Source organism: Neltuma alba, unplaced genomic scaffold (genome assembly GCF_004799145.2).
Source record: "Neltuma alba isolate B1F8T4 unplaced genomic scaffold, ASM479914v2 tig00011127_pilon, whole genome shotgun sequence".
NCBI lineage: Eukaryota > Viridiplantae > Streptophyta > Magnoliopsida > Fabales > Fabaceae > Neltuma > Neltuma alba.
This window is the reverse complement of record NW_021635863.1, coordinates 1-10,160: the sequence shown is the minus strand read 5'-3', so window position 1 is coordinate 10,160 and position 10,160 is coordinate 1. Positions and strand designations below refer to the sequence as shown.

Genomic DNA, 10,160 nt, shown 5'->3' with positions numbered 1-10,160 from the left:
AAGAAAAACGGGTTGAATTATATAAAAAAAATTAATATAATTTTTAGTTCCCCATTTTTATTTTAATATGGTCTATTTTAATATAGTTTCTTAAATTTCAAACAATAAATTTTAATCTTTCAAAAAATAAAATAGTTTAAATTTCTATTAGATTATCAAAACCAGTATGACAAATAAAAAATAAATTTAAGAAACTATAACCTATAATTTAAAATTTAAAGGATTAAAACAAGTAAATTTGAATGAGCAAAAATTGTAACCCTTATAAAAAATACTCCTCAATTTTACGATATGCTATGTAAATAAATTTTTAACCTTTTAAACTTTAAAATAAATTTATCAGGACTTTTATATTTATATTTATGACCACTTTAATGCTATTATTTTTGTTTAGCATTTATTTACGAATAATTTAAAATTTAAGAGATCTGTCTATGTATGTAACTCAAAGTGTAGAAGGATTACATACATGCATATAAAAATAAAATTTAAAGTTATCTGCATAAATTTTAAAAATTTAAACAGATTTATTGTAAAGGTTAAAAAACTATTTCATGTAATTTGCCCATTATTCTAAATATAAATTATTATATTTAAAATGAAATTTTTGTTCGTTTGGTTAAATTTATTTTTAGACGAGACAGAGAAATATAATTTTGTTTTGTGCAAAAATCATCATGTGTTATTTTTATATATATATATTATACTATCTTATATGCTAATTATTAAACTTTATTTATAATTTATAAACAAGGTTTTATAATTATTATTTTTTGTCAGAATAAGATTTTATAATTAAGATTGGAGTTACTAGAAAGCAAATATGATTGTTGAGAAAAGAGGGTTGAGTATAATTTAATGAAGAGGTTGACTGATGTTCCTCTGCTAGTGTCCGAAGAGGGCACTAATACTTAAAAAAAAAAAAAAAAAAAAACCCTTTAATTCAATGCTGTCTCTAAAGTATGAGAGCATACTTCATCTTAATGGGAAAGTTGAGTGAACACGTACGTTCAAGTGAGGAAATGGTACTCCCTCTACGCTTATTCTAAGAAATAACCATTAAAATTAAGCAGTGACTCAAAATATTAATTAAATATATTTAAAAATAATAAATGTATAAGATATCTTTTTAATTATATCCTTAAAATTAAGCAGTGACTCAAAATATTAATTAAATTTAGTTAAAATAATAAATGTATAAGATATATTTTTTTAATTGTATCCTTATTCATAAAGCAAAGAAATAATAAGTGATATGTATTTAATAGAGGTAAAAATAAAAATATAAGTTTAAAATGAGAGATAATGTTTGTACTACAATTTGTGAAAAAATATATTCATTTCATTGCCTGGTTTTTTTTTTTTTGGCAGCTGCCTCCCCTTGATTGGTTATTACAGTGATCAGTGAGTTCCTTCCACCGCCTTTTACGGAATAAAAAGGAACTATCAACATTTTTGCATATAAAATTTATTCATTTTTTAATATTAAAATTTTCAATGAATTTTTTCATTAAAAAAATGCAGAGCAAATAGCTAGTTAATACTAGCTTTAAAACATTTTAGCTTTCTCCAAATATACATTTCATTGAAAATAGTAACGTCTCTTAATCGTAGATGGATCAAATCAATAGGGTCAAGTGATTTTTATTATTTATTAAAGTATTTTAAATACAAACACATCAATTACCCTCAGTATTATGGAAAATGACTTATAAAATAAAACGTAAAATCCTTTTACAAAATAATTGATTAATCAACTCTTATATTAAGAATTATAAGTAATAAAACTTTAGGAGACATGGGATGTTTGTATTAGTTTTTTAAAGTATGTTAAAAGAATTTTATCTTAATTTGTGTGAAAATATTTTTTTTAACATTTCCAAACACTCCCAGAATGAAGGTTTATTGCAAGTTAGTTAAAATTTAAAATTATTTTAAACATCTCATGAGCAACAAAATTTAACCATTAACAATCATTTACCAGATAATAAAAGTCAAATTCTTGTTGAAAAGAATATTCACATTTAGTGCTTAACAGTATCTTAAATAGCATTACTCCTGGTAAAAGAGTATTCATCCTTAGCAAAACAAAAGTGCAAAATAAACTTAATTTTAGGAGGTGTTTAAATTAACTTTTTAAAAATGATTTTATGGAGTCTGATAAAAATACGTGAGAAAAGTTTTGGACTTTCATGAAAATACCTTTTTAAATGCTTAGAGTGTTTGCAAATACTCCCTTAATAACACCCAAAAACATGAGATACTTTAAAGTAAACTAAATAAATAGAGTATTACTATTGTGTTTGGAGATCAGACGTGTAGAGAACTTGACATGAGTTCTTTTCATATAAAATTTAACTAATAAATATCATTAATAACAAACTTATGAAGCGTATAATTTATTAAAAATGTTATATATCTCGACGGTGAAATATTTGTAAGGTGGCAATGGAAAGAAAAGGATATGTGGTGATTAAGGGGGAGCACGTGAGAGGGGAAAAGGTTTGGGAAAGCAAAGGCAGATATTTAGACCCATGAAACCATATCATTAAGAAGACATAAATATCTGTGTATGGGACGGGTGAGGAGCTTTTAATCTGATAATGTAAACTATATACATGGAATTACCCCGCTTGGTATTACGTGGTCAACGAGGATATCTGGTGACTTAATGGTGATGGCTTCAGTCTTATCCTCTTCCTATTTGTTTATTTTATTTTGGCCTCACTTACCTTTTCAAAAACTTGATTGCCGCAGGGTTTGGCCAGTCCGTCTTTATCCGCAAATTTGACCATTTTTAAGGTCGCAAAACAAAAATTTCGTTCATTTCGGAAATGACCAGGCATTCATCAGCGTTCATCCCAGCAGGTTAAAAACTATTTTACTATTTTTATGATTTTATATTTTTTCCCCATCACTTTACTAATATTAAACACAGGCACTTATATGCATCCATTCATCCATATATATATATATTCATGTAAAAATAAAATAAAAGTGCATAAATGAAATGCACGCTGACATGGGCAACGCGTAAGAGCACGCTCATGCCCATGAAAGTGGCCCCCGGGCCCCCCTTGTTTTTTTTTTTTGGTTTTTTGCAAGCGCCCCTCGGAATACATTGAGGGCATTAACGGCCTACGCATGAACCCTGGGGATGGACCCATGGGTTGGGCTTTGACATAATTATCATCGAAACAAAACATAATGGGTCGTCCAACTACTTACATTTAGCATAAACTATAACATAACCCTCCAAAGCTTCCCCTTTTTGGGCATTCTTAGGGCATTATGTTCTACTTTGTTCCCGACAATACATTTATGTGTGCGTCCACTAATGAGACTACAAAATGGGAATTAGCCCCTATTAATCCCCGGCCCCTCATGGACCCTTGGCCTAACCCCAGTGTTTTCAACATTTGCTACCAGCCTGCTCACCATTTATTTAATGTATAAGAAACTTAAATTCTACTTTCATATATTTGTTATAAGAAATTTCAATAACAATAGAATAAACACATTTTATCTTCATATATATAATTATTAAAGAACATAATACACGCACGGATAGATGGCTGAATCTAATCCTTTTCCTTGTTACGCCTCGTTAATATAGTTTTTTTTAGGTGAAATAATACTACTTCCGGTTCTTAGTATAAGACCACATTTGACTTTTATTTTTATCCTAAATATAACACACCAATTCATTTTGTCTCTAATATTTATGTATTTTTTTCTAAAATAGTTCTTCTAACAATAGTAATTCTAACTGATTAGCAATGATATTTTAGAAAAAATACATATTTATGACAAATAACTAACTTAACTTCTCTTCTTAATCTTCTCACATTAGTCAACTAGTTCTTATAATTAGGACCGAAGGCAGTATATTGTTTTGCTTCAAACTTGCTTTCCCCGCTTTGCAGACTCTACTGGTATTCAATAGTAAATACCGATTGCTGTTGGCCAACTGATGTCTTTTCCACTCACACAGAACTTGAATCTATCAGGAGTGGCAATTACAGCCAAATAATTTATGTATATAACACCTCCTTATATTTACTCTATTAAAATTATTATTTCAATCATATTTATTAATTCATGAATGGAGTTGTTGACCAACGAAAAAGAATAGGTACTTATATGGGAAGAAAAAAGAGAGAAGCTTAAAATGGAAACATCTTCAAAATTCAGACACCAATGACAGATGATCCATGTAACGGCTATTATTACCACTAGAACTGCAACAACATGTAAATATATATGTGTGTGTGTATATATATATTACACTAACAAATCGAAAAATCGCGGGCACGTTTTGATGTTCAAGTTAAGCCAAACCCGATTTAGCTGACAACTCGCGAGTGAGTAGATGCTAACTCTGAGCTGCAGAAACAGAGTCGTTGTCGGTTACATCTCCAATGGTACGCTCCTTGCTCAGAGGCACCATCTAAGAAAGAGCATTTTGAAATGGATGATACAGAGTTTTAGAATTCTGGCGTCCAAAACAAGAAGTCACACGTATAAAAACAAATTACCTGGTCATTGTATTTAGCTTCAGATTCCAGAGATTTCAGCCTTTTCACATTGCTGCTTCTCTCGCTTTCCTCTTCGTCTTTCACTTCGTCATCAACGAAGTTCTGATCTGACATCTCTGTACCAATCAGATCGCCTGATTAAAATATTGGTATGGAGGGAGCTGTAAGACATGGTAAAGCTAAGACAGTGTGTGGACCAAGGTGAATTAGTCACATGTGGATAGACTTTCAAGTTCAACATCTGAACTATCTCAATAGTAAGCAGATAGGGATCAACATTGCCATTAAAACCTGAGATAATACAGCAAATTTGAAAGATAAGTTTAACAAAGGAGGCAGAAGAAAATTTAAAAGCACCTGTATCATCACATAACACATCCTGCTTAGATGTGCGAGATTTACAGATGTGAATGTGCCCTGAACTTGTACGTGATCCAGAGACAACTCCCCTCCTCCGGCCTAAACAGGCAGCGTCCATTGTAGAAGTAGCAGTTTCTTCATTTGCAGGAGATGTCACACTTCCTTGTTTGCTTGAAGATCTGAAGTGTTGAATCCAAGGATTTGCATTTAGATCATGGCACTCATTAGCCCTATTTATATGAGGATTTTCTCTTTTAAAGTTGATGTTGCGCCAGCTGCCACCTCGAAGAACTTTGAACTGAAATGGATCAAACAATTAAGTCACCAAAAGAGAGATCAAATGCAAAACAGGTCTTATATGTAGACAAGAGTGGTCTTCAAATATTTAAGAACAAAAGAAACAGTACAGACCCGGCCAGAAGAGGCAGTGGAGGGGAGGGAAGCGTCTTCATGGAATCTCCTACCAAGAATCTGCTTGGAATCATATAACTGGTTCACAAATGATGCTTCCATGGACTTCAGATACATACTGTGTTTCTCATTTGTCCACTCTGCCGCCATTGACAGAGGTTCTGCCTCTGTTATGCCCTGAAATGAACACCAAAAAAATCAGCATTAGAGTTGAAGACCGAGGCAGCTTTTGAAGTGCCTTTTGTAAGTAAAGAGGCATTCCTCTGTAAACTTACAAGAAGGCAATGAAGGGTAACAATAAGAACATCATCAATAAATTACAAGCTTCTAATACATTTAAGACAGTTACTTCGAATGAAAAGGGTTAGAAGATATAAAGGGCCATTGTGAATGTTCTGGACAAAAAAATAGAGACCAACCCATAAGAGCTTTTACCAAATATAGAGTATAAGCACAACTAGATGAATTGTAGTCATCACTGTCTACTTTAATTCTTGTAAGTTCTATTTCTTTAATACAGCTCTTATAAACCCTTTTTCATGTTTCATACCGCATCCAAACTAATAATTAGGCTCATGCAGCAGTATGATACTTTTTCTTCTTAATCATAAGCGATATATAGACTCCTACCACGAGAATATTATAAGGTTAATATAAACCAAAATTTCAAAATCTGGATGATAAAAGAAAAGTAGTTCCCAAGTTTTTTGTTTTGCCAATAAAAAGGTTCCTAACTATTTAAAAGAAAACATACATGACATGTTTGTTTACCGAAAAAATTAGGAGGAGGAGGAGGATGTGCTATAAAATCCTTCTGCATTCACAAAGGATCGGAAGTGTCATGTCAAAATCCGGAGGGAAAAAATTATTGCAGCAAAATTACACCAACAGGAGAAATCTAGGTGTGATGCTTCTAAAAACGATTTTGAAAGAAGTTTCCGAGGTTTCTAACTGATAAGATACAGAAATAATATGAGAAATCTCTAATTTTGTTTCTAAAACAGAGACAAAAAGAAAAAGAAACATCGAACACGGGGGACTCTAAAATTGCATTTTGTTTAAATTAAAAAAAAATCATTTTGCAGATTGGGATTATACTGTTATTTAATATTTGTCATGTAGAATGTCTAAGAAAATTACATGGAAACGGCAAGAGTCATCGAAATGACAATAAGAAATCAAACCAAAAAAAAAAATAGAGTTGTCTTTATTTAAGATCAACGAAAGACACAATTTCATAGAATTGTGTTCTTCTGAATTTGTCTGTTTTCTGAAGCTATGACGAACCAATACAAAACCTAACAACATAGATAACTAAACTCTTTCAGATTCTTCAAAATCAGGCGAATCCCCTGGTCCGATGAAGAAGCGAGAAAAAAATTACAAGAGTGAAGAACGGAAAGAAGCAATTCGAAAGCAGAAGGAAACATACCTGCATGAGGTCAGGGGCAAAAGGCGCAAACTCGGTGGAATCGGTGTGGAGGGCGGGTGGAATCGTGCGAGTCCCTCTACGTTGGGTGCTCATCATGGGAAAGGAGAAGACTAGAAGAAAAGAATGGAGGGGTGAGAGGGGAAGAGGAAGGAGAAGCAGAGGGAAGAGGCGGGAGAGGCGGTGTTGGGGGAAAAAAGGAGGTTACAGTTGTCCGCACTTTTACACGTGTCGTGGGACCATCGCATCGCCACGTCATTGGATCGGACGCCAAGACAAGCGCATCTGATATTTATGGAACGCCCGCATCAAAAATATCTGTTATCAGTTATCCTCTCATTCAACAAGATTTCTCCCTCAATTATTCACCGGAATAAAGCATTCTTTTATATATCTTTATTTTAAAAATTGCATTATTTTTGCTTCAATTATTTTTTTGGCCAAAGCTTCAAATAATTTTTGAAAAAAACAAATTATACAGCATCAAATGTGTTATAATCTTACATATATTATTTTTCTAAAAGAATATGAGAGATAATTTAATTTATTCGTATTCTGATTTTTTAATTTATAGGTAGGTGAAGAGGGAGAAAAAATCGCAAGAAAGAAAAGAGAGTGAGACCCACGACCATCTGAAACTCTGTTGGCGAGATCTTAAAACAAACGGCTTAAATGAAAACGACATATTTATAAGGAGGGACGTCTGTATTGTTGAAGTGGATGTTGCTGTGAGCCAATCGAACTCTTGCTAACAGTGAACTGATAAGATTAGTTATTTAATACCCCTTTAATTCTAAATATAAAATTTATTTTGTAATGAAAATATTATGTAAATAAGGGTGCAATATCAAGGAACTTGCCCTTCACTGGCACTTGATGCACTTGATGGAGAATCGCCATGCGGATTTCCCCAAACACTAGTGATTATTACTTCTGATTTTTAATATAAGACTTTATTTGATTTTTGTTTTGGTCATAAATATAAAATCTCAATTCATTTTGTCTTTCATATTTATATAATGTTTTCTAAGGTAGTCTTTATAATAATAGTAATTGTAGCCAATACACTTGATTAACGAGGATATTTTAGAAAAAAACATATATTTATTACAAATAACTAACTTAACTTATTTTCTTAATCTATTTATGGGGTGTTTGAGTAGAAACAAAATTATAGTTATAAAAGTGCTTTTATAGTATACAAAGTAAATATGTGGAGAAGTTTGTCTTGATTTACGAAAAAATGCTTTTTAAAAGCACTTCTTAAGTAATCCAAACACCTTCTAAAATTAGTTAACTAGTTTTTATATTTAGAATCCGTAGATAGTATTATCTTGCTATAACAGTCAGGATTTCATGATTGTTTGGGCAATATAATGCAATACAAACAAGGCAGCTTCTTGCTGCAGGGATCATGAAGAAGGCATTCAATCTAAAGATTCTTGAGTCTAGTGGCATTTATCACTTTTGGTGAGGAAGGCTGCAGGATCAAACCCGTGCTCAATGTGTGTGTGTGTTGATGTCTGCGTTTCATTTGTCCATTCTGAGAAAACAAGGCGTTACATCATATGCTTATAAGGAGAGGCGTGTAAAATGATTCTACATTTCTCTCTGTCTCGTCTTAGCAACAGCCAAGTATTATATTGTGTCACCCCAAATACCCTCTTAGACAAACAGAAATATGAATGATATTTGTGCGTCAATGGAGATTTCATTGACGAACTTCTTGGGAAGTAATTGATTGGTAGATATGTCTTCTGGCAAAGCTTCCATCTTTTGCTAATTTGCTAAAGTGGGGTTTGGTTGTTCCCTGGTTAAATTCGGCCGATTGCCCATTTTCTTTCTGTAATATTCATTTGATGCACGATAGTCTTATGATTATTGTACTTGTTTCTCACATGCATCACTGATTTGTCAATTCTCCTTTCTCAAAGCGTACGTTTTGGATATTTCCTGTGGAAAAGGAGGTGGTTTTAGATACATATAACCATCAGTTTTCGGTTTCGGTTTCAAGCCTTTTTCACGCATCAAAGTTGCCTGTTACGGATTTTTATTATTTTAGTCATTTATTGCAATCATGCATTTTAAATTTTTTTTATATATTTAAGACCCAAAAAAAGTTCTTTTTTATATTTGCTATTTTTAATAGATGCTTTTTGTTTGATTGCATGAAATAACTATGGGTAAAATGCAATTAAGCGTTGTTGTTGAATATAATAATTAATACCGATGCAACTAAGTCGAGCTCTGCTCTCGAAATCGAAATTCTCACAAATTCTCCTGGAAACATCTGGGAATGTATTTACAGGTTTTACTAAATTAACAGTTTTTTTTTTCGGTCTTCGTTTGCATATAGGATGATTGTGACATAGACAATTGTTATTGTGACGGGCGAAAGGGTTGTTATGGAAGCTCCCGCAGGTGGTTCAAACTGGCTAGGACATGGATATAATTCTTTGATTAATGAATTAAATCTTGCTTAATTTTTCTTCTTGTAAGAGAGAGTACCCTGTTTGTGCGCTGGACAAATATATGGGAAATCAATCCAGCCCTTTTTATCTTGGACCATAATCCAGGCCCAGCTGAAAGAACTTGCAATCTTTTCATTTCTTAGTGGGTTTCGTCTCTCGCTTCCGTGGGTTTTGCGCTCGGCTTCGATCTCGGGTCTACGCTTACTTGAGGAATCGGTACTTTTCGCTCCCATCCTTTGATTTGCGAAACTTTGCAGAGCCTCACTTTCTTCTTTCTAAACCGGTATATATAATTGCTGACGTGTCCCTCTTCAGTCAGTCGATCCTATGTTTGTTAGTGCTTTACAAATGCTGTCACCCTCCCCAATCTAAATTTTTTCCCCCCAAGTATAAATATCCTCCTATCGAGACAATTTCATTCGAGGCAGTACTGGATACTAAATATGGGATCTTCTTTTTATGAGGATTCAAATATTAATTTATTATATTGTGAGGAACTAACTCTTTTAAATAGACCTAACTCTAGTATGCAAATGAAATGAATGATGAGATATCACTTGGTGGGGTTTGAAAATGAGAAGTTTGGGCTTTTGGGCCTTTGCCTTACTGGCCTGATCCAACAGCAAAATGCACGGTTGAGGTGATTGCTTTTTCTCTAATTGGTTGGATAATGCTGGGATTGGGTTATGATGCCTTCATAGCTGGCACTTGATTAATAAAGTGTCCCCACTGGAAAATGCTCATTTAATTTGTGGTGAATGAAGCTGCGATCCTTCATCCTTTGGCGGCGGCTACTTTTGCTGGCTTTGAGGTCTGACATGTCTTCTTTCATTGTGGTTTGACAATTTATTAGGGTCATATATGAGAATATATATTTTAATATCCTAGAACCCCAGAGAGGATTTTAAAATTAGAGATATGCTTGCCTTCAAACTGAATCCTCTAAGTTGG

At 32.9% G+C, this 10,160-nt stretch overlaps 1 protein-coding gene across 2 annotated transcripts; it reads right to left on the bottom strand.

Annotated features, from left to right (window-relative positions):
- Positions 1-4,139: 4,139 nt before the first annotated feature.
- Positions 4,140-6,888, bottom strand: LOC114761605 (uncharacterized). 2 transcript variants are annotated; one of them, XM_028951015.1, is made up of 5 exons: positions 6,742-6,888; positions 5,310-5,486; positions 4,896-5,196; positions 4,539-4,672; positions 4,140-4,450 (listed from the first exon to the last, which is right to left on the bottom strand). In XM_028951015.1, the coding sequence occupies exons 1-5, from the start codon at positions 6,835-6,837 to the stop codon at positions 4,376-4,378; spliced, it is 783 nt and encodes a 260-aa protein (XP_028806848.1). In that variant the 5' UTR covers positions 6,838-6,888; the 3' UTR covers positions 4,140-4,375. The 2 variants fall into 2 exon arrangements, with proteins under 2 accessions (XP_028806848.1, XP_028806849.1); XM_028951016.1 differs by having other exon boundaries at positions 4,539-4,654.
- Between the last annotated feature and the right edge of the window lie 3,272 nt (positions 6,889-10,160).

What these genes read in the sequence shown, in the direction of transcription:
- LOC114761605 (XM_028951015.1), bottom strand. Translation starts at nt 6,837, where the DNA reads ATGATGAGCACCCAACGTAGAGGGACTCGCACGATTCCACCCGCCCTC. An exon ending in TTGCCCCTGACCTCATGCAG is followed by an intron (nt 5,487 to 6,741) that starts GTATGTTTCCTT and finishes TGTTCATTTCAG; the next exon opens with GGCATAACAGAGGCAGAACC. An exon ending in CCACTGCCTCTTCTGGCCGG is followed by an intron (nt 5,197 to 5,309) that starts GTCTGTACTGTT and finishes GATCCATTTCAG; the next exon opens with TTCAAAGTTCTTCGAGGTGG.